This window comes from Mustelus asterias, unplaced genomic scaffold, assembly GCF_964213995.1.
Source record: "Mustelus asterias unplaced genomic scaffold, sMusAst1.hap1.1 HAP1_SCAFFOLD_69, whole genome shotgun sequence".
NCBI lineage: Eukaryota > Metazoa > Chordata > Chondrichthyes > Carcharhiniformes > Triakidae > Mustelus > Mustelus asterias.
In genome coordinates this window covers 1,154,030-1,179,334 of record NW_027590131.1, presented here as the reverse complement: position 1 = coordinate 1,179,334, position 25,305 = coordinate 1,154,030, and the positions used below count along the sequence as shown (strand labels likewise).

The window sequence follows — 25,305 nt, the reverse complement described above, 5'->3', positions numbered from 1 at the left end:
CATTGCATCTTTTCACTTAACCTAGCTGTTAATTGCTATTACTTCTGAAGTCTTATAGACACCTGTCCGAAACCCGGTACCGTGTGAATTCAGTACAGAGCTCCTGCGTGCCTGGGTGTTCTAACAGAAAGCAAAGAGTGGGGTAAATGGTTGTTTTGGTTGGCGATCAGTGACTAGTGGTGTGCCTCAGGGATCAGTGTTGGGACCGCAATTGTTTACGATTTACACAGATGAGTTGGAGACCAAGTGTAGTGTGTCAAAATTAGCAGATGACACTAAGTTGAGTGGCAGAGCAAAGTGTGCAGAGGACGCTGAAAGTCTACAAAGGGATATAGATAGTCTGTGAGTGGGCGAGAGTCTGGCAGATGGAGTGCAATGTTGGTAAATGTGAGGTCATCCATTTGGGTACGAGTAACAGCAAAATGGACTATTACTTAAATGGCAAAAAATTGCAGCATGCGGCTGTGCAGAGAGACCTGGGTGTCCTTGTGCAAGAATCACAAGGTGTTTGTAGGTGTAGCAGGGAATTAAGAAGGCAATGGAATTTTGTCCTTCATTGATAGACGGATGGAGTTTAAAAACAGCGAGGTTATGTTGCAGCTGTATAGGGTGCTGGTGAGGCCACACCTGGAGTACTGTGCACAGTTTGGTTTCCTTATTGAGAAAGGATATACTGGCACTGGAGGGGGTGCAGAGGAGATTTGCTCGGATGATTCCGGAGTTGAGGGGGTTGGCTTTTGAGGAGAGACTGAGTGGACTGTGAAGATACTTATTGGAATTCAGAAGAATGAGGGGAATCTTATAGAGACATATAAGATTATGAAGGGAATAGATAAGATAGAAGCAGGGAAGTTGTTTCCACTGGCAGGTGAAATTAGAACTAGGGGGCATGGCCTCAATATAAGAGGGAGCAGATTTAGGACTGAGTTGAGGAGGAACTTCTTCAACCAAAGTGTTGTGAATCTGTGGAATTCCCTGCCGAGTGAAGCAGTTGAGGCTACCTCACTGAATGTTTTTAAAGCAAGGATAGCTACATTTTTGAACAGTAAAGGAATTAAGTGTTATGGTGAGCAGGTGGGTAAGTGGAGCTGAGTCCACAAAAAAATCAGCCATGATCTTATTGAATGGTAGAGCAGGCTTGAGGGGCCAGATGGCCTATTCCTGCCCCTAGTTCTTATGTTCTGGGTTCACAGTAAAGAGTCGGGCCTTGAGCCAGATGTAAAGGGTTCGCTGCACCTGAGAAATCATTCCTACCGTAAACATATCAAATTAGTGAGTAGCAAAATCCCAGATGGCCCATCAAGCCAAACCCGGACCACCAGGGCTCAGTGTTCAGAAGCGGAGATGTCCACTGATGACTGTGCAATGTTCCAGAACATTCATGACTCCTCAGATACTGAAGCAATTCATGTCCAAATACAGCAAGTTCTGGATAAAATCTAGGTTTGATCTGACAAGGTTGCATGTAAATTTCACACCACACACGTACCAAGCTATAACTATCTCCAACAAGAGTGGATTCAATCATCACCCCTTGACAATCGGTGGCATCACTGTTTGCTGTATCCCCCACTGTCAACAACCTGAGGGTTACCATTGACCAGAAACTGAACTGGACTCGATATATAAATAGTGTGACGACAAGAACAGGTCAGCTGCTCAGAATTCTACAGAGTGAAAGTCATCTCTTACTCCCTGTAAACTTTCCACCATCCACAAGGCACAAGTCAGAAGTGTGATGGAATTCTCTGCCCTCACCTGGGTAAGTGCAGCTCAACGACACGCGTGGAATTCCTCACATACCAGTTTAAAGTAGACTGTTTGATTAATACCCGCCCACAAAACGTATCCCCTCCACCACCAACGAAAAATGGCAGCCGTGTTTACCACACTGAGACTCCTGAACAATTACAGCCTCTCCCGCTCCTACGCAGTGTCTAATATCCCACTTAGCATTTCTGCAGCAGATTGGGAGCTCTGACCAGTTCACAAACTATGTGGACTGCTATATAATCAAGGTCTACCAATGAGATGTCTATAATACGGGCAGGGTGGAAAGTATTAACCATCAGAGTTAAAACATCACCTTTGTAAAATCAATGGGGGTGATTCTCCCAGGTCGCTGTGCTGCTTTGGTACTGCAGCAGACCAGGAGACTGGTGCAGAGCCGTTTCACAGGCTTCCCGCTGGGGGCCATAGCCTGCCTGCGTCTCCGGCAGCTGGATTTCGGGCGCCGACAGCTCCGTGCCAGAGATCCGCACGGAGCTGTATAAATTATTACAATGCGCATTTGAATCTGCTTAAAAGTCATTAGCGGGCCCAGCACTGAGATTTCCGGGCCCACGAACCTCTCGCCCCGCCACCCCCTCACGTCAGGAGTGGTTCACTCCGACGGGGTTTTGTACAACTTCCCATTTGCAGGGAGCTGGCGACCAGACCCCACTGGAGTGAAGGGGATGTCATCGAGGCCCCCATGGGGTTGGAGGTGGCTGGGGTACCCTGGGCATTGCCAGCCTGGGCCCCTGGCACTTCCAAAGGGGCAAAGTGCTAATGTCCAGGACACCTTGGCACTGCCTACTGGGCATTGAGCAGTGCCAAGAGTACAGGGTCTAATGGGGATCGGGCCTGTGGGGGTGAGCAGTGGGGGTGGGGAGTCCCGCTTCCACTCTGCATTCGGGGCTGAGTGACGGAGGGAGGGAGGACAGCGATTGGGGCTGGCCACCAGGGTGGGGGGGAGGAGATCAGCCTTCTGGGGGGGTGTGGGGGGGTGTCAAGATTACGGCGGGGTCAGTCCGTTGGGGTGGGGGGGAGGGGGCGTTGGGACTGTGTAGGAGGGGGAGGGGAGGGGGCGTTGGGACTGTGTAGGAGGGGGAGGGGAGGGGGCGTTGGGACTGTGTAGGAGGGGGAGGGGAGGGGGCGTTGGGACTGTGTAGGAGGGGGAGGGGAGGGGGCGTTGGGACTGTGTAGGAGGGGGAGGGGAGGGGGCGTTGGGACTGTGTAGGAGGGGGAGGGGAGGGGGCGTTGGGACTGTGTAGGAGGGGGAGGGGAGGGGGCGTTGGGACTGTGTAGGAGGGGGAGAAGTGCTGGCCGCCGGCATTGTGGGGCCAGTACGCATGCGCCGATCTCTGCACTGACAGATCATCGCACGCACAGTGGCCGCTCAGCGCGATGCTGCCGGCCCCTCCAGCCTGATTCACGCTCGTGCAATCTGCTCTGCAGAGATTGTGGGAGATTCATTTTGAAACTCCCGCTGAAAAGTCCAGCATGATTTACTCCAGTTTTTACACAAATTTGACACCGAGATTCCTTTTCGGGAGAATCGCCCCCAACATGTGATAGAAATATTGGAAGTAAGTGACGACCTGAAACTTTAAGTGGAAATTAATCATTGTCAAATGAGATTTTCAATAATTCAATTTTATATCCTACTCAAACCTTGACTGACAATATAAAATAAATCTCTCAAATCAGCAAAGACAGTGTCTTAATGCAACTAACATTTTCCCTCTGTTCTAATTGAAGATCTCCAACAGAAACACAAGGAGACACTCCGGGTACAAACTGAAACACTGAGAGTGAACACTATCCTCATAAAGGAGAAGGTTAAGATTTTCCAGCTGGTTGATCGATACGCTGAGCTAACGGTTATTTCTACTGTTCGAGATCGGACACTTGTCGAACATGAACTGCTGGCAAGAGGCCGAGACCATGAAGAATGGAGAGAGAAAGATCTCCGGAGAGAACTGGAAAAAATCCGAACTGATCAATTGTTCCAGAGCAGCTTTTCCCAGAGAAAATTCAAATCTGGGAATTCAGCAGCAGTGAGTGGAGTGCCGGGAATTGGAAAAACAACAATGGTACAAAAGATTGTTTATGACTGGGCCACTGGGAAAATATACCCACACTTTCAATTTGTTTTCAGTTTTAAATTCCGGGATTTGAACACTATTAACTGTAGAATAAACCTGAGGAATCTGATACTGTTTTTCTATCCTTACTTTGGGAATATTCTGGGAGAGCTCTGGAAGAACCCAGAGGGATTGCTGTTTATATTCGATGGTTTGGATGAATTCCAGGACAGTATTGATTTTGCTGACAATCGGAGAAATACAGAACCTCAGTACATGTGCACAGATCCCGAATGCTGGTGTGAAGTGTCTGACATTGTGTACAGTTTAATACAGCACAAGCTGCTCCCTGGATGTTCAGTGTTAGTGACCAGCCGCCCCACTGCATTACATTTATTGGAAAAGGCTGACATCAGTGTCTGGGCTGAAATCCTGGGATTTGTTGGTGATGAACGGAAGGAATATTTCAACAAGTTTTTTGAAGATCAGACGGTGGCAGCAGCTGTTTTCAAACACGTGGAGGAGAACGAGATCCTGTACACCATGTGTTACAACCCTTCCTACTGCTGGATCCTCGGTCTGTCACTGGGTCCCTTCTTTACACAAAGAAACAGGAAACAGCAGCAAGTTCCCAAGACCATCACCCAACTATATTCCTACTATATTTACAACATTCTGAAAAACCATGGCCGAGAGATTGAAACCCCCCGTGATGTGTTACTGAAGCTTGGTGAGATGGCCTACACAGGAGTGTCTGAGAAGAAGATTGTGTTTAGAAATGGAGATTTGATCAAGTACAAGCTGGAACCTTCCCAGTTCCTGTCTGGATTCCTGGTGGAACTTTTGGAGAAAGATGAATCTGCCCAGAGTGTGGTTTACACATTCCCACACCTCACCATCCAAGAGTTTGTAGCTGCACTCTCACAATTCCTGACTCCAGATCCCGGGGAGATCGGAAAACTCCTCAGTGAAGCCCACAGCGAGGAAGATGGGCGATTTGAGATATTTCTCCGTTTTGTTGCTGGTCTCTCCTCCCCACAGTCAGCTCGACCCCTGGTGGAGTTTCTGGGTCCGTTTCTTCATCAAACAACCTGCCGAGTGATTGACTGGGTGAAGGAGAAGGTTGAAGGGCAGATTGGAGACACACAGACTGAAACTGGGAAGAGGAAGCTCCTGAACACATTCCACTACCTGTTTGAGTCTCAGAATAAAGCACTGGTTCGGAACACAGTGGGATCTATGGAAAAACTTTCATTTAGCGGATTGCGACTGACCCCGATTGACTGTGCGGTCCTGTCTCATGTCATTGGACTCTGTGATACAATAAAACACCTCGATCTACAGCAATGCTACATTCAGTGTGAAGGGCTCCAGCGGCTGGGACCCGTTCTGCACAAATGTCAGGAATTGAGGTAACTGTTTGGTCTCAGAGCGGATATTTTCATTGTTGAGAAGCCATTTCCTTTGTTCCAAATAAAACAGAAACATGTTCAGTTGAGGAAGTCAAGAGGGAAACAACGTCCAATGGTCACAGAGAAAGCGCGGGAGAATGGCACAAAGTCATAAAGCTCAGTTGAGAGCAGATGCAGACATGATGGGCCGATTGGCCTCCTTCTGAACCTGTAATAAATCTATGATTCTCTGATAAAACTACAGCGGTTCAAGAAGGCAGATTCTCGTGGGCAAATAGGCATCGGCAATAAATGTTGGCAAAACCAGTGATGATCACGTTCCTTGAGTGAATAAAAGCATTATTGGGATAAATTTTAAATAATTAGAGGTGTAAAGGCCTCGTTACAAATTTAAAAAAAGGATATTTCACTCTCCCAACAGAAACCATCTGATTATGTATGATGCTAGAAGGAAATTTGTTTCTCTTGTGTTCGGTACAGCTGACAGTTTGTGGCTAATTATTGTCAGGATTATTTTCCTGCACGCTGCCTCTGTTATGTATTATAGTTGGTGTGTGTTTTATCGGGACAGTGTCCTTTTATAAGTCATGTGATAACTGGTAACATCAGTCAGGGTCGCAGTGGAGGTTCAGTCTTGTATTAAACCTCACAGTGTGCAGTTGTGAAAAGAAACCTCCCTTAGGTTACAGCAGCCCACGCTGTTTCTGTTCCATGGTTCTGACTGCAGCCTCATAAAACCTGAATCACTCGCTGTGTTTAAAAAAAATAGCTTTCTTCACACTGTATTTGCATCTTTTGCAAATCACTTTAAATCTTGTTGTTGATCCTTGTCCGAGCAGCAACATTTTGATTTGCTACCTGTTCTCTCCAGCACCATCACTATTTTGAACATTTCTATCAAATGTCCTCTCAGCATTCTTCCTTCCAAGGTGAACAACCTCTCCTATCGATCCTCGTGTCTGAAGTTTCACATCCCTGTAGCCAATCTTTTAAACATGTTCAGCGCTCTCTCCAATGTGCTCTAAACCTTCCTAAAGTATGACGCGCTGAACTGAGATCTAACTGATGTCTTTTGCAGGTTCAGCACAGCCTCCTTGCTCTTGTACTCTATGCCCCTATTGACAATGCTATGATCCCAGCTGATTTCTGGACAGTCAGGTCGAAGAGTAGAAACCCTGCTCAGTCAATCATAACTTTTATTTATTGTTTTATTCTTTAGAAATGTAGATGAACAGAATAACAAGGTAGGCGATTAACTTTTAACAACAGAATAAAACCTTTGTTAAAAAAATAACTGCAGTGCACCACCCCATCTAACTTCACAGATGTCTGCAGATCTGTAAGGATGACACGAGTTACAAAATAGATCTTATGCTTTAATGTTCCCAGTAAGTACACAGTTAATGTAAACCAACAATCCACCTGTGGTTCAGATATACCACTCTCTGAAACTCAGTGACAGATGCCACCCAAAGTAACTTCAGTGGATTCTTCTTCAAATCCCCCCAAATGTTTGTAACAATGTGAGAAAACCCGTCTCACTGGGACTGATGCTTCCGCTCCAGAAGCTCCACTCGAGAAACAAAAAGCAGCTTTTGGAATCTTTTCAATGCTTTCTGTCAGGTGCCGTCACCAAGGATCCCTGTCCAATATTTCAATGTTTCCTTTCATTATTCCTCCATACTCAGCCGTGCCAACAGACACCAGCGCCTCATAGTCTGTATGAAGGTGTCACCAACTTTAGGAATATATCAGATATCTGGATTCTCGTGAGCAAACTTTACAATGTCTGCATCTCACAGCTCTGTCTTTAACTGGGAGCCTCTCTCTGCTCCTCTCTTTAACTTCAGGGAGCAGTCGCTTGTTCAGATTCAGGTTCTTTTGTCTCTTTGACTTCTGTCTTCCTGGCACTCCTCTTTTCCTCCTTGGTTTCTGACGGTGATTTATCTTGTGGGTCCTGCTTTCTGAGTCCCTGCATTGCCCTGCCTCTCCTGGCAGCCTCTGTGAACTCCATCTCGCTTCTTGGGTTAACTGGTTGCAACTGAAACTCAGTGTTTCTATCATTCATTGTGGACTTCTGAATAGAAACAACCATTTTTTTAACCTCTATAACTCTGACAATGTCGTAAACCTTAAATTAAAATGCAGGGACACAAAAAACCCGCAGGCAGGCAGCTTTGTTTAACACGAAGTGAAATTAAAGTTTTGGCTTTTTCTTAACACACAAGCACAGAAACACAAATTAAACTTAAACTCATGAATTATTATCTGATGCCTACAAACATAAACTATTTCACAGCAGTAAAGCCCAAGATGCTGTATTCTTTATTAACTGCTCCCTACACTTGCCCTGCTAACGGCAATGATCAATGTACATATACGTCCAGTCCCTCTGATCCTGCACTCTGTTAACTATTCTACCGATTATTTTATATTCCTTCCTCATGTGCATGTTTCCTGAAAGTATCACCTCAGCCGTCTCTGCATTGAACTTAATCTGCCACCTATCTGTACACTCCACTATTGTCTGTTTTTCAGTCCCAAGCTCTTCTCCTCACAGTTTACGACGCCTCAAAGGTTTCTGTGATCAACAAACTTTGAAATTTTCCTCTATACTGCAAATACCTAGATCATTCATATATATCAGGGAAAAGCAAGGATCCCAATACTGACCTCTCGGGTTCTCCACTACCGACATCCTCCAGCCTGAAAAATACCCATTATTCATTGTTCATCCAATTTTGTATCCATGTTGCTACTTTCCCAGTTATTTTATGAGCTTATGCCACAAGTCTGTTGTGTCACTGCATCAGATGATTTTTGAATCTCCATGTACACCACATCAACAGCAGAACCATCATTGAACCTTTCAGTTGCTTCCTCCAATTCACAGCAATATAAAGCCAGTCGAAAACGGCATTTCTTTTTACCAACCAATGAATTTAGTTTTCTGTGTGTCATTATTAGATTCACCATTTCCCTTTTGAACTCAGCGTGGGCCGGCTCAGAGTAGCTGAATGATCAACTGACCCTCGGACCCTCAGCTAAGTTTAACACTACTGCTCCAGGCTGGAGCCGCAGACTTGACTAAATTGGATTGACCCAGTCTTTTCGGTTGTGGTTACTACCTCCTGGCCCTCTCTTCATCCACTCCAACAAACTGAGATAGCTGGGAATTAAACCCGTATCAACTGCTTGGAAAGCAACTATGCTCATTATTATATCACTGTCATTGCATTTAGTGACTCCTGTGGTGTAGGTGCTCCCACAGAGCTGTGAGAAAGAGAGTTCCAGGATTTTGACCCAGTTACTGTGAAGGAACGGTGATATATTTCCAAGTCAGGATGGTGTGTATCTTGGAAGGAAACTTCCAGGTGGTGATGTTTCCATTCATCTGCTGCCCTTGTCCTTAGGGATAGAAATCACAAGATTGGAAGGTGCTGTGTAACGAGCCATGGTGAGTTGTTGCACTGCATCTTGTAGATGGTACACACTGCTCGCTCTGTACCTCTGTGGTGGATGGAATGAATGTTGAACGTGGAGCACTAGTCAACAAGCAGAGTTATCCTGGATGGTGGCGAGCTTCCTGAATCTTGAGCTGCACTCATGCAGACAAGTGGATGGTATTTAATTAAATTCCTGACATGTGTCTTGTCGATGGTGGAAATGTATTTGGAAGTCAGGAGATGAGTTACTTTGTGCAGAGTTCCTGGCCTTTAATCTTCTCTAAAATCCAGAGTGTCGATATGTCAAGTCTGTTTCTGGCCAATGGTAGCATCGAAGGTGCTGATACTCAGGATTCAGGTGATGATTATCCCATTGAATGTAAAGGGAGAGGTGATTGTATTCATTCTTGGTGGAGATGGTCATCGCCTGGCACTTGTCAGCCTTCCTTGAATATTGTTCAAGCCTTGCTAAATATGGACAGGTCCTGCATCACTGTCTTGCGGAGTTGAGAATGGTGCTGAACGTTGTGCAGACATCAGCAAACATCTCCACTTCTGACTTTATGATGGATGAAATTTAATTGATGAAGTAGCTGAAGATGGTTGGGACGAGGGCACTCTCCTGAGAACTTCCTGCTGTCATTTCCTGGAGTTGAGATGACCCTCTCTTCACCCACTCCAACAAACTGAGATATCTGGGAATTAAACCTGTATCAACTGCTTGGAAAGCAACTATGCTCACAATTATATCACTGGAATTGCATTTAGGGACTCCTGTGGTGTAGGTGCACCCACAGTGCTGTGAGAAAGAGAGTTCCAGTATTTTGACCCGGTCACTGAAGGAACGGTGATATATTTCCAAGTCGGGATGGTGTGTATCTTGGAAGGGAACTTCCAGGTGGTGATGTTTCCATTCATCTGCTGCCCTTGTCCTTCCAGGGATAGAAATCACAGACTGGGCAGTGCTGTGTAACGAGCCATGGTGAGTTGTTGCACTGCATCATGCAGATGGTCCAACAACCATAACTAACTTCCTTTGTGCTGGTGTTGCTCCAACCGGCAGATCGTTTTTTTTCTCTCATTTCCATTGACTTCAGTTTTTCTCTGGCTCCTTTTTGCTACATGTGGTCATATTCTGCCTTGATGTCAAGGGCAGACACTCTCCCCTCACATCCTGAGTTCAGCTCTGCTGTCCGTGTTTGCATCAAGGCTGTAATGAGGGAGGGGACTGAGTGACCCTGAGTAAGCACAAGCTCAGAGTCAGCGAGCAGGTCATTGCTAATTAAATGCTGCTTGATATTCTCGATGACGCCTTCCTCTGTTGGTGATTGAGAGGAGACTGATGGGGTGGTAAATGGACAGATTGGATTTGTTCTCTCCTTTTTGTTTACGGTCAGATCTGGACAATTTCCCACTATTTTAGGTAAACATCAGTGTTGTAGCTCAACTGGAACAGCTTGGCGAGGAACAGAGCAACTTCTGGAGCAGTAATCTTCAGTACAGTTACTGGAATATTGTCAAGATCTGTGGTCTTTGCAGTATCCATTACCTTTAGCTATTTCTTGACATCATGTGGAGTGAATCGAATTCGCTGATAAATATCTGTGATGCTGGGGACCTCTGAACGGTTTAGCCACTGAAGTTAGTTACTAATATTTGAGCCATATCTTCTGCACTGATATATTAGTCGTCTCCGTCATGAGGATGGGATATTTGTGGAGCCTCCTCCATCTGTTGTTTCATCGTCCACTACCATTCACAGCTAAATGTGGCAGGACTGCAGAGCTTACATCTGAGCCGAGGAAACCAGAATTTCCTGAATGAGGAAACCTGCTGCTGGAAAATCTCCAGTCAAACTGTCAGTGATATGAAACCGGGTTTGCGGATAACCCTTTCCCTGGGCGGCACGGTAGCACAGTGGTTAGCACTGCTGCTTCACAGCTCCAGGGTCCCGGGTTCGATTCCCGGCTCGGGTCACTGTCTGTGCGGAGTTTGCACATTCTCCTCGTGTCTGCGTGGGTTTCCTCTGGGTGCTCCGGTTTCCTCCCACGGTCCAAAGATGTGCAGGTTAGGTTGATTGGCCAGTTTAAAAATTGCCCCTTAGAGTCCTGAGATGCGTAGATTAGAGGGATTAGCAGGTAAATATGTGGGGGTAGGGCCTGGGTGGGATTGTGGTCGGTGCAGACTCGATGGGCCGAATGGCCTCCTTCTGCACTGTAGGGTTTCTATGATTCTATGATTCAATGTGAGGATCGACTGGAAGTAAGAACTCATGGTAATTCCCGGAGATAGAACACGAGCCAGACCTGCAGAAAATGTAGAGCCTGTTTACTGTGGAATGTAGCGGGAGACACCCCTCCCCTATAAACTCATCAAACAGAAATATTTCAACTTTCAAGTGGGAGAATATTCTTTCCTTGTTGTATAAAATTTAGGGGATGGACTTTAAAGCAACAGTTAGCACAGTTTCACACTTTAACTTGCCCTGAGATATTACACAGATGTTATAATGTCAATAGTTAAGAAGCACGGGGAATCCCGAGCGATCCACTCTCACAGCTTTATCATTTAACCCTCAGTAAAATGTACAATTCTCATAAAATCCTGGATTTATGTAACAGCAGAAATGATTTGAATTTTTGGAATCTTAGCAGGGTCAGTGAGATTCAGGAGGGTAATTCTGATGATCAGGAAATGAGACCAGAATGTGGGACATGTTTAAACGTTACTTGCTTGTTCACAGGATGTGGGCATCACCTCCTCTAGGGGCTATTAGCAGTGGGAAATAAATGCTGGTCTCGCCAGCGACACCCATATCCCATGGACAATTAAACAAAATATACATTTTGAGAGGTGAAAAAGAGTTAATTGTTCATCATTTTTCAATGCTGACTATTGCCTTTTCCATTCAACAGAAAGGGTTTGATATTTGATTTAATATTGTCACATTTATTCGTGCCAAAGCATACCGTACATAGGGAAGGAAAGGAAAGAGTCCAGAATGCAGTGCTACAGTCACAGCTGGGGTGCAGAGAAAGATCAACTTGGATGAGATATAATATCGTAACTTGAATCAGGTCACCACTCGTGCTAAGTTTCTGACACAAAAATAGATCCAGCTATTTTTTCTGCTGAACATTAATCTGAATTTAATGTGTTTCTCACTTTCTCCATTTAGTCTGGGTCTCAATAAAGTGGGAGATTCAGGAGTGAAACTATTGTCTGCGGCTCTGAGGAATCCAGAATGTAAAATACGGAAACTGGAGTAAGTATCAGACTGTGTGAGATTGTGTTAATAATCAGTGGATGGTCTGACACTGTAAATTATTATCAGTGTCAGTAATAGTGTCATTAATAACCATTCCACATCATTCCTGTCAGTATTCGTGTTAAACACCACGGATTCGCTCTGATTCCTGAAATCTTTCTCTCTCTGATCTCCAGTTTGGAGAGTAACAGCCTCAGATATTCTCACCTCTGCTCTCAGTACAAACCAGTCAGTGATGTGTCTGAACCTGAGTTACAATAAACTGCGAGATTCAGGAGTGAAAGAATTAACTAATCATTTATAATTATTCTCAAATCCATTCATGAGAATAAAAAAGATGAACAACACAATTAAATGTTTATAGAATTCCCAAATATGGCTGGTCGCATGTTCAATTTAGTTTAATTTGTCATTCAGATTAAAGATGTTTATGTCTGTCGGCTTCTCAGTTTGACTAAATGTAGAAAACTGCTGTATATCGGTAAGGCAGATTACAAACTACATTGAATTCTGATGGAGGGATCCACTCTCAAATTTACGTTAAACGGAGCTTAAGGAGCATCTGAAAAGAGAATGCAGAGATGGAGGTGGGGAGGGTTATGAAGAGAATTCCAGAGCTTACAGCCCAGCAGTTCAAGGCACAGCTCAGCTGGCAATGGCAATAATCACAGTGCAGAATAGTCTGAATGATGTCCCTATTAATAATGGACATTGCTTTTAAAAACACAAATAATGATACTAAATATACCATTGCTGTCAGTATTTGTGTTATTAAGAACACTACCCGCTATTAGTAGACACAAAATAAGCTTGGGAGCAAAGTTGGAGACCATGAAATAAAAGAGGCCAAAGGCAGCCTGGATATGAAGTTATCTGAGTGACAGGAAACAGGCAGGAGAGGTGAACTGTACCTTTTCATTTATAGGAAGCTGACAGTGGCTTTCCCCAGCAACCAGTACTGTGTTACTACGACTAATTTTCTTTACATATACTACCAAATGAGACTTGGGTTTATCTAAAGATGAGATGTGAAGCTCCAGCACACGGCCACCAGACCACAGAGCGGACACAGCATATGATAGACCGAGCTCAATCACACCAAAACCAATGGATCAGATCAGAGATCTGCTGTCTTGCCATATCCAGTCATAAATAGTGTTAGACATGCCACAAAATGTTGGACATGCCGATTACATTAGGCGACACGGTGGCACAGTGGTCAGCACTGCTGCCTCACAGCGCCAGGGACCAGGGTTCAATTCCGGCCTTGGGTGACTTGATGTGTAGAGTTTGCACGTTCTCCCAGTGTCTGTTTGGTTTCCTCTGGGTGCTCCAATTTTCTCCCACAGTCCAAAGATGTGCAGGTTCGGTTGATTGGCTACGCTAAGTTGTCCCTAGGTATCTCCGGGTGTGTAGGTTACGGGGATTAGTGGGCCATATATGTGGAGTTACAGAGATAGGGCCTGGATATGATATTCTTTCAAAGAATTGGTGAAGACTCGATGGGCCAAGGGGCCTCCTTCTACACTGTGGGAATTCTATGATTCTATAAACATGCTACAAGAATCCCCTCATTACTGATGAGGGAACCCAGAGCATCAGTGCCATCTTCAGCCAGAAGTGCTGAGTAGAATGATTAATCTCGGCCTCCTCCTGAGGTCCCCAACATTACAGATGACAATTTGATTCACTGCATGTGAGGTAAAGAAATGACTGAAGGCACTGCGTGCTGCAAACTCTGTCAGCCTGGCTGTACTCCAGCAATGGTACTGAAGAATTGTGCTCCATAACTAGCCATTCCCCTGGCCAAGCTGTTCCAGTACAGCTACAACACTGGATCTACCGGACAATGTGGAATAAAACAGGGCAAATCCAATCTGATGAATTGCTGCTCCATCAGTCTGCTCTTGAACGTCAGAAAAGTGTCATCCTTCCAGTGCCTCATGAACATCACTGCAGGAGTTCCTGAGGGTGATGTCCAAATCCCAACCACCTTCAATTGCTTTATCAATGTCCTGCCTTCCATTATAATGTCAGTAGTGAGGATGCTCACTAATGATTGCACAATGCTCAGTACTGTTCACAATTCCTCAGAGACTGAAGCAGTCCATGTCCATAAACAGCAAGACCTGAACAAAACAGAAAATGCTGGAAAGGCTCAGCATGTCTGACAGCTTCTGTGGAGCGAGAACAGCTAACCCTTCGAATCTGGATGACTCTTCGACAGAGCTGGCGTCTTAAGCTCTGAAGAACTTTCAGGCTTAACCTGATAAATGGCAAGTAATGTTTCACTGCACAAATGCCAGGCAAGGACCATCTCCAACAGACGGGAATCTAACCATAATTCCCTTTACATTGAATGGCAGCACCATCGCTGAATCCTCGACCATCAACATCCTGAGTGGTGAGGGTGCACTGGGACAATTGAACAGACACTGAACTGTAAACACGATGGCTCCAAGGGGAGATCACAGTCTGGGAATTCGGAGATGAGGAACTCGCCTCCTGTCTCCCAAATTTTTGCCCACCATCTCCAAGACACAAGTCAGCAGTGTGATGGAATCCGCTCATCTTGCTGGATTGTCTGCAGCTTCAAAAACACTGAAGAAGCTCATCCATGGAAAATGAGCCCACTGGATCAGCTGGCCATTCACCAAACTAAACATTGGCTGTCTCTACCACTGACGCACAGTGGCAGTATTTTACCACATACAAGGTGGAATGTAGCAGCTCACCAAGGTTCCTGAGCCAGCATCATCCAAACAGGCACTATCCATCACCGAGATGGCCAAGGATATCAGAAGGATGGGACACCAACCAGCTTCAGATTTCTTTCCAAACCACACACCATTCTGACTTGGAATATATTGCTTTTCCATCACTGATGCGGGATCATAATCCCGGATGTCCCTTCCTAGCGGTTTTGTACCAGATGCTCTGCAGAATTTAAGAAGATGGCTCACCACCTCCTTCTCAAGGGCAATTGGGGATGGGCTGCAAGTGTTGGCATTGCAAGTGATACCATCATCCCTTGAAAGAATTAATAAAGACAAGCGCTACCCACTGTAGAGCTGGGTAATTGTGCCTGTGTGTAACCCAAACACAGTCACGGAAGAGAGAAAAAACAGCTGCGACAGGACAAATAGTGTGACCATTGCACAGGCCAGAGGAATTCTAAAGATAGATCTGGTGGAACTATTTAATATACTCAGCGAGGGTCTCAAATGTCCAGGTGTTGTGCTGTGTTCCATACAACCTGGATCTAGAGTGGAGAAGCTTTGAACAAAGTGTGATGCAATACAATGTTGACCAGATGCTTCATGATGAGGAACCCCATGGACCACAGGCCAGGGACATGGGATATGTGTCAGGGAGGATGGAGATTCAGTAATGCAGACATGTTTTCCAAGAACCTTAACTCACACAGCCATTCAGTGTAATAAATCTTCACCATCTCCAGCACTGTTGCTGTTTCTGTGAATGTTTTATAATTTCCCTGGAGCCGTCACGACATGAAACAAAGGTATTGGAATTGTATTGACCTGATTCAGTGCTGTATTTCCCATCTCACATTCCCAGTGAACTGTTAAGCACCCAGTAATATGGTGAAGGAGTTTTTTAGTGGTGCTCCATCTCTGAATTTACTCAAAATACAGACATAACAAAGTGACCAGTAATAACAAAGTATAATCCTGTGAAACCCAAGGAAGCAACCCCACCATGACAACCACCGCCATCCCCGCACTTTCCGCTGAGCTGCAGGCAGCATCTTACCTCTCTCCTCTCCTCTGGGAATTTCGATGACCGTGGCCTTTGTCCTCGGATTTCCTGAGTCCTGGAAGGATCCGGCCGACTGCGGGTCCTCTGCACAGATGCTGGAGTTGTCTCTGTCATCATAGCTTCGTGAGGTGCTGGTGTCACAGTCGGAGCAGAAGGGGACCCACTGCCCACACCAGGGGCATCCTGAGAGGAGCTCCCCAATGCTGCAGGCAGCCGCTCCTCTATCCATTCAGGGCAAACTGGACCCTCCCTGCTCAGCTGGGGAGGTCCTGGCAGTTACTCCAGCCACATTTTCCCACCCCTCCCACAGCCCGTGTTCCACAGAGCTCATGGAGGTGGTAAGAACATGCAGGTTCATGTGTATTTCCTGTGGGTGATAGGCTGGATGTGACTCTCCATGAAGGTCACCAATCTCTCTGTGGAGGGTGCTATTTGTGCTCAGACCTGAGACATGGTAACACTGCTGGCCTGGATTGACTCCTCCATCCTTTGTGTATGGATACACAGAGCCTTTGGAAACTCCACCAAATGTTAAAGTATCCTACGCTGCAGCTCCAGTATCTGCTGCATTGTTAAAGACTCCAGTCACATTTCATCTTCCTGAAGCTGACAATGACCTGTCCTCTCGAGAGTGTGAGTGAACTCAGCCATTCCTGCCTCCATCAGCTGCTCGGGTTTGTGTGTGCTCTCCTGTGCTGCCAGATTGTAACCCCTTTGCTAATCGTGAGAGACATTATCTGCTCTGGCGGACGTTATAGAGTATAATGTGACAATCCATCCTCTGACCCCTCCCCATCTTCAGAGCTACACGCCTGTCTCCCGCTCACCGCAGCTGTTGATTTGTGAGAGAGTGAAGAATGTTAGAGGGTAATGCACATTCCAACATGTCCTGCAGACTGTTCCTAACCCAGAGCTCCATGTGACCAATGGAAGACACACAAGCACCAGGTTTTGGACTCAGCAGCAGAGTCTCTCCTGTGCCCATCCATTCACTCACTCACTCTCTCTGGATCCACAACCCATCTCACCATCAGCGATTGCCCACCCAGCCTCCAGGTCTCCCAGCTCCAGCACTGCATCTTCCATTGGCATAAGGATGACACAATCCAGACACTGTCACTCTTGGCTCCTTCTCTGATGGGTGAGTAACAATGGAAATTTATGTTCTTGTAGAAGAGGGCACACAGCGTCAAAGACACACACAAACCTGATGCTAATTTAGACTGCCCATCATGGGACCACCAGGATGGTCACTCAGTGTCGGCAGTGCAGCAGCCATCTCTGACTGACTCTTTACTCAGAGAGCGGTTGGGGTGGGGAATGGACTGCCTGCTGTCATAGTGAAGTCGGACACTTTAGGAACTTTCAAGTGGTTATTGGATAGGCAGATGGAGCACACTAGAATGATAGGGAGTGGGATAGCTTGATCTTGGTTTTGGACAAAGCTCGGCACAACATCGTGGGCCGAAGGGTCTGTACTATGCTGTACTGTTCTATGTCCTATGTTCCATGTAACCCTTCACAGAGAGGCTGACATGTTCCTGAAGATTGATGCTGCTGTCTGGACATTGCCAGTGTCTGGGTGGAGATGGTCTTTCCACAATTTCTCTTTCATCCTTATTCACATATCAGCCTGTAGGCTTAACGCTCACCTTGTCAGAACATATCAGATTATTCATCTTTTGCCTCATTGCAGCCACTGCTCAGACCCTTGGCAGTGTCTATCCAGACTTAAGACCATAAGACCATAAGACATAGGAGCGGAAGTAAGGCCATTCGGCCCATCGAGTCCACTCCACCATTCAATCATGGTTGATTTCAACTCCATTTACCCGCTCTCTCCCCATAGCCCTTAATTCCTCGAGAAATCAAGAATTTATCAATTTCTGTCTTGAAGACGCTCAACGTCTCGGCCTCCACAGCCCTCTGTGGCAATGAATTCCACAGACCCACCACTCTCTGGCTGAAGAAATTTCTCCTCATCTCTGTTCTAAAGTGACTCCCTTTTATTCTAAGGCTGTGCCCCCGCGTCCTAGTCTCCCCTGTTAATGGAAACAACTTCCCGACGTCCATCCTATCTAAGCCGTTCATTATCTTGTAAGTTTCTATCAGATCTCCCCTCAACCTCCTAAACTCCAATGAATATAATCCCACGATCCTCAGACGTTCATCGTATGTCAGGCCTACCATTCCTGGGATCATCCGTGTGAATCTCCGCTGGACCCGCTCCAGTGCCAGTATGTCCTTCCTGAGGTGTGGGGCCCAAAATTGCTCACAGTACTCCAAATGGGGCCTAACCAGTGCTTTATAAAGCCTCAGAAGTACATCCCTGCTTTTGTATTCCAAGCCTCTTGAGATAAATGACAACATTACATTTGCTTTCCTAATTACGGACTCAACCTGCAAGTTTACCTTTAGAGAATCCTGGACTAGGACTCCCAAGTCCCTTTGCACTTTAGCATTATGAATTTTGTCACCGTTTAGAAAATAGTCCATGCCTCTATTCTTTTTTCCAAAGTGTACGACCTCGCACTTGCCCACGTTGAATTTCATCAGCCACTTCTTGGACCACTCTCCTAAACTGTCTAAATCTTTCTGCAGCCTCCCCACCTCCTCAATACTACCTGCCCCTCCACCTATCTTGGGTTGATTGGGTTGATGTGACAGGTCTCCTCCTCCAGTCCTGAGGGAACAGAACCTTCCTCCAAACCGAAATAGCCTTGAGAATTTCCAGGGTAGTGTCAGCGAATTGGGTTTAATCTGCCTTCTGCCATTTCAGCCCTTTGTTCATTAACCAGGGCTCCCTCACTGCTCCCTTCAGAGCCTTTAAAAGTGCTGCTGGCTGCCTTTAAATCTGGTGCCAGCTCTGCCAGAATTGTGCTGTCCCCTGCAGCCAGTGGTTAAGCTCTGCAATGCACAGGGATTTGGGGGAAGGTGGGGGAATGCCACTTAGTGAATTGCTCATTCGGAGAGTCAGTGCAGACACGATGGGCCGAGTGGCCTCCTTCTGCTCTCTAACAATACTGTGATTCTGCCTGTGCTGCCTGAGTGGACGGATTTCCCGAACCTGTCAGACATTTACTGTGCCCGTTCTGGCTCTGTGTGGAGTTGGTTAGTTCAGTTGGTTCGGTGTCTCCAGCGTGATGTAGAATGACGCTGTTGTTGAGGGTTTGGTCCTCGTACTGGCTGTGGGGTTAATGGAGTCCCAACTCTTCCCATATCCCCACGTTTACTAAGTTGTATCCCTGAAGCGACATGTACCAAATTGTGTCTCTTTCTATTGGAGAGATTTCATTGAGGAATGTGGCTACGAACACTGTCCACACGGCAACATCACCAACTTCCAGTTGAAATATCGATAACATTTTCAACCACTGTCTCCACAGAATTCTTACGGAGCACAATGAGGCCATTTGGCACATCGTGTCTGCACTAGCTCACCAAATTGACATTCGAAATTCGTGTCATTCTCCAGCCTTTTTGTCGTATCCATTTTCGTAGCTCATTGCCTATCTTCAAAAAATCATCTAATTCCTTTTTGACTGCTTCGATGCAGCCGACCTCCACCACACTTCCCGGCTGTGAATTCCAGACCCGAACCACTGGCAGTGTGAGAAAGGTTTCTGTCGCATCATCTTCAACCCCACCACACACTCCATTCCTGAGCCCCAGTTAGAATACTCACTGTCTCCATCTCCTGGTGTCTCTGTCAAACTGCACTCAGTTAGAATACTCACTGTCTCCATCTCCTGGTGTCTCTGTCTAACTGCACACAGTTAGCCCCCTCACTGTCTCCATCTCCTGGTGTCTCTGTCTAACTGCACTCAGTTACCCCCCTCACTGTCTCCATCTCCTGGTGTCTCTGTCTAACTGCATTCAGTTAGAATACTCACTGTCTCCATCTCCTGGAGTCTCTGTCTAACTGCACTCAGTTAGAATACTCACTCTCTCCATCTCCTGGTGTCTCTGTCTAACTGCACTCAGTTAGAATACTCACTCTCTCCATCTCCTGGTGTCTCTGTCGAACTGCACTCAGTTACCCCCCTCACTGTCTCCATCTCCTGGTGTCCCTGTCTAACTGCACTCAGTTACCCCCCTCACTGTCTCCATCTCCTGGTGTCTCTGTCTAACTGCACTCAGTTATCCCCCTCACTGTCTCCATCTCCTGGTGTCTCTGTCTAACTGCACTCATTTACCCTCCTCACTGTCTCCATCTCCTGGTGTCTCTGTCTAACTGCACTCAGTTAGAATACTCACTGTCTCCATCTCCTGGTGTCTTTGTCTAACTGCACTCAGTTAGAATACTCACTGTCTCCATCTCCTGGTGTCTCTGTCTAACTGCACGCAGTTAGAATACTCACTGTCTCCATCTCCTGGGGTCTCTGTCTAACTGCACTCAGTTAGAATACTCACTGTCTCCATCTCCTGGTGTCTCTGTCTAACTGCACTCAGTTAGAATACTCATTGAATGCCCCGCGCTCTACATTATTAATGTTCATGATCTTATTCTTAAAAACACTGTGGATTTACCCTGATTTCTGTTATTTTTCTCTCTCTGATCTCCAGTCTCTATGGTAACGATCTCACAGATTCTTGTGCCGAGGACCTGGCCTCTGCTCTCAGTACAAACCGCTCACTGATAGATCTGGATCTGAGTGACAATAAACTGGGAGATTCCGGAGTGAAACTGCTGTCTGTGGCTCTGAGGAATCCGGACTGTAAAATACAGAAACTGGTGTAAGTAGCAGACTGTGTGAGATTGTGTTTATAGTAACTGAATATTCAACAATATAATTTCACCACTGGTATTTGTATAAAAAACACTGCCCATTACTATTGGCGTCAGTTATGAATAAGGAAAACTGCTTTTCCTCTGACTCCTGTTGCTTCTCTCTCCGATCCCTGAGCAATGGGATGTCAGTCACACAGATCCTTATGTTGAGGGAGTGGGGGAATAATGTTATGGTTCACCCTCTGAGGTCCAGTCATTGGCAACTGCAAACTGTATTGAATTTCTACCTTCGGGTGTGCTGACTCTCAGAATCCCCAACCTGATCCAATCACATGACTTCATATTATAAGAGCCGACAGCTTTGACAAATCAACAGAAAAGGCAATGAGGGACAATTCGCCTGGGAGCAAAGGTCGCCAGTCACAAATCTGATAGGTTTGTGGTCACAGCACAGCTGAAGTAACGTATATAGTTTTGGTCACCTTATGAACGTATTTTATAAACATTTGAGAAAATGTTGGCTTGAGTCTTTCATGGCATGCCAGGCTTATCTTATGAAAAAATATAGAAATTATTCGTCCTATACTCACTGCAATTGGGACGAACCACGGCTGATCATGGTCGGCAGGGTGGTAGAGCTGTTAGCACTGCTGACTCAGAGCGCCAGAGACCCGTGTCAATTCCGGCCTTGGATGACAGATTGTGTGGAGTTTGCATGTACTCTCCGTGTCTGCGCAGGTTTCCTTCAGTTACTCCAGTTTCCTCCCACATGCCAAAGATGTGCACGCTAGTTTGAGCGGCGATGGTAAATTGACACTTCATGTCAGGGGGATTTGCAGAGTTAATATGTAGGGTTACTGTTATAGGGCCTGGGCGGGATTGTTGTTAGTGAAGGATTGATGGGCCGAATGGCCCACAGCTTGTCTGGACTTGCAGAATCTCACTGGCTGTCCTGTCTGGAGACAATACACATCTCTTTAACCTGTGCTTAATGCTCCCTCCACTCACACTGTTTGTACCTTTAAGACTTGATTATCTGTAAAGACTGCATTCCAATCATTATTCTGTAAATTGAGTTTGTGTCTCTGTATGCCCTGTTTGTGAGCATTTCTACACTCCACCTGGCAAAGGGGCAGCGCTCCGAAAACTTGTGTGGCATTTGCTACCAAATAAACCTGTTGGACTTTAACCTGGTGTTGTTAAACTTCTGACTGTTCCTAACCCAGAGCTCCATGTGACCAATGATGAACACACAAACACCAGGTTATGGACTCAGCAGCAGAGCCTCTCCTGTGCCCATCCATTCACTCACTCACTCTCTCTGGATCCACAACCCATCTCACCATCAGCGATTGCCCACCCAGCCTCCAGGTCTCCCAGCTCCAGCACTGCATCTTCCATTGGCATAAGGATGACACAATCCAGACACTGTCACTCTTGGCTCCTTCTCTGACGCTGAGTGCCCTCTTCTACAAGCACATAAATTTCCATTGTTACTCACCCATCAAAGACACACACAAGCCTATGGTGCTGCCAGACTGCCCATCATGGGACCACCATGATGGCACTCAGTGTCGGCAGTGCAGCAGTCATCTCTGACTGACCGGAACCCTTCACAGAGAGGCTGACATGTTCCTGAAGATTGATGCTGCTGTCTGGACATTGCCAGTGTCTGGGTGGAGATGTTCTTTCCACAATTCCTCTTTCATCCTTATTCACATATCAGCCTGTAAGTTTAACACTCACCTTGTCAGAACATATCAGGTTATTGATCCTTTTGCCTCACTGCAGCCACGTGCTGCCTGCTCTGGCCCTCGGCAGTGTCTCTCCAGACTTGCTTGGGTTGATGTGACAGGTCTCCTCCTCCACTCCTGAGGGAACAGAACCTCCCTCCAAACCGATATATCCTTGAGAATTTCCAGGGAAGTGTCAGTGAATTGGGTTTAATCTGCCTTCTGCCATTTCAGCCCTTTGTTCATTAACCAGGGCTCCCTCACTGCTCCCTACAGAGCCTTTAAAAGTGCCGCCGACTGCCTTTAAATCTGGTGCCAGCATTGCCTGAATGGGGTCTTCCCCATCAGCCAGTGGTTAAGCTCTGGAATGCACAGGGCTTTGGGGGAAGGTGGGGGGATGACACTTAGTGAGTTGCTCATTCGGAGAGTCAGTGCAGACACAATGGGCCGAATGGCCTCCACCTGCTCTGCAACAATTCTGTGATTCTGCCTGTGCTGCCTGAGTGCACGGATTTCCCGAACCTGTCAGATATTAATGTGCCTGTTTGGTTATATGTGGAGTTGGTTAGTTCATTTGGTTTGGTGTTTAGAGTGTGATGTAGAATGATGCTAAATCTGAGGGTTTGGTCCTCTTACCGGCTGTGGGGTTCATGGAATCCCATCTCCTCCCATTGCCGCACGTTTATAAATTGTATCCCTGAAGCTACATGTAACAAATTGTCTCTCTCTCTATTGGAGAGAAACACAAAGAACAAAGAAAATTACAGCACATGAACAGGCCCTTCGGCCCTCCAAGACTGCACCGACCATGCTGCCTGACTTAACTAATACCCTCTACCCTTCCGGGGACCATATCCCTCTATTCCCATCCTATTCATGTACTTGTCAAGACGCCCCTTAAACGTCACCACCATATCTGCTTCTACTACCTCCCCCAGCAACGAGTTCCAGGCGCCCACTACTCTGTGTAAAAAATCTGCCTCGTACATCTCCTTTAAACCTTGCCCCTCGCACCTTAAACCTGTGCCCCCCTAGCAATTGACTCTTCCGCCCTGGGAAAAAGCTTCTGACTATCCACTCTGTCCATGCCTCTCATAATCTTGTCGACCTATATCAGGTCTCCCCTCAACCTCCGTCACTCCAGTGAGAACAAACCAAATTTCTCCAACCTCTCCTCATAGCTAATGCCCTCCATACCAGGCAACATCCTGGTCAATCTTTTCTGTACCCTCTCCAAAGCCTCCACATCCCTCTGGTAGAGAGGCGACCAGAATTGAACACTATATTCCAAGTGCAGCCGAACGAAGGTTCTATAAAGCTGCAACATGACTTGCCAATTTTTAAACTCAATGCCCCGGCCGATGAAGGCAAGCATGCCGTATGCTTTCTTGACTACCTTCTCCACCTGCATTGCCACTTTCAGTGATCTGTGGACCTGGACACCCAGATCCCTTTGCCTATCAGTATTCACATTTTATTGAGGACTATGGCTGCTAACACTGTCCACACGGCAACATCACCAACTTCCAGTTGAAATATCGATACATTTCCAACCACTATCTTCACAGAATTCTTACGGTGCACAATGAGGCCATTTGGCCCATCGTGTCTGTACCAGCTCACCAAATTAGCATTAGGAATTTGAGTCATTCTCCAGCGTTTTTCTCGTATCCCCGCTCATTGTTTATATTTAAATCATCATCTAATTCCTTTTTGACTGCTTCGATGCAGCCGACCTCCACCACACTTCCCGGCTGTGAATTCCAGACCCGAACCACTGGCAGTGTGAGAAAGGTTTCTCTCACATCATCTTCAACCCCACCACACACTCCATTCCTGAGCCACTGGCCATCCCATGTCCCTCCCTGTGACTCAGGGTAAGCACAGTAAGAAGTTTAACAAGGGCGGCACGGTAGCGCAGTGGTTAGCACTGCTGCTTCACAGCTCCAGGGTCCCGGGTTCGATTCCCGGCTCGGGTCACTGTCTGTGTGGAGTTTGCACATTCTCCTCGTGTCTGCGTGGGTTTCCTCTGGGTGCTCCGGTTTCCTCCCACAGTCCAAAGATGTGCAGGTTAGGTTGATTGGCCCGGTTAAAAATTGCCCCTTAGAATCCTAAAATGCGTAGATTAGAGTGATTAGCGGGTAAATACGTGGGGGTAGGGTGGGATTGTGGTCGGTGCAGACTCGATGGGCCGAATGGCCTCCTTCTGCACTGTAGGGTTTCTATGATTTCTATGAACACCAGGTTAAAGTCCAACAGGTTTATTTGGTAGCAAAAGCCACACAAGCTTTCGAAGCTCTAAGCCCCTTCTTCAGGTGAGTGGGAAGGACTCAGGGTAAGGACATGGGAATCCTGTGCTCAGGGTAAGGACGCAGGGTAAGGACATGGGAATCCTGTGCTCTTCCCTTTCACCATCATCCTTTTTGTCGTTTAATCAGTCCGGCACTTGCATTTTGTTCTTTCCTTGACACCCGCCCATCCCCAGCTCCCTGTCACTTCAAACAATTTAATTCACTGCTACTTCCAATTTCTAAGTTTCGCGAATTGAACTGAAACTAAATCTGTTTCTATCTTCACAGATACTGCCTGACCTGATGAGAGTTTCCAACATATTTTATTCATATTTCAGATTTACAGCATCAATAGAATTTTGCCTTCTGTGTCAACTGAAGTTGTGTTTCTTGAGTGTCCGCGCTGTACATTATTATTGTTAATGATCTTATTCTTAAAAACACTGTGGATTTACCCTGATTTCTGTTATTTTTCTCTCTCTGATCTCCAGTCTGAATGATAATGATCTCTCAGATTCTTGTGCTGAGGACCTGGCCTCTGCTCTCAGTACAAACCGCTCACTGATAGATCTGAATCTGAGTGACAATAACCTGGGAGATTCAGGAGTGAAACTGCTGTCTGTGGCTCTGAGGAATCCGGACTGTAAAATACAGAAACTGGTGTAAGTAGCAGACTGTGTGAGATTGTGTTTATAATAACTGAATATTCAACAATATAATTTCACCACTGGTATTTGTATAAAAAACACTGCCCCTTACTATTGGCGTCAGTTATGAATAAGGAAAACTGCTTTT

At 46.2% G+C, this 25,305-nt stretch overlaps 1 protein-coding gene across 1 annotated transcript in view; it reads left to right on the top strand.

Annotated features, from left to right (window-relative positions):
• LOC144483447 (NACHT, LRR and PYD domains-containing protein 3-like) overlaps positions 1-25,305 on the top strand; it is a 117,466-nt gene that overhangs the window by 73,774 nt on the left and 18,387 nt on the right. The window contains exons 13-16 of the mRNA XM_078202132.1: positions 3,523-5,260; positions 11,885-11,971; positions 20,321-20,491; positions 25,002-25,172. Of these exons, the coding sequence (XP_078058258.1) occupies positions 3,523-5,260; positions 11,885-11,971; positions 20,321-20,491; positions 25,002-25,172 (2,167 nt within the window). The remainder of the gene's footprint in view (positions 1-3,522; positions 5,261-11,884; positions 11,972-20,320; positions 20,492-25,001; positions 25,173-25,305) is intronic.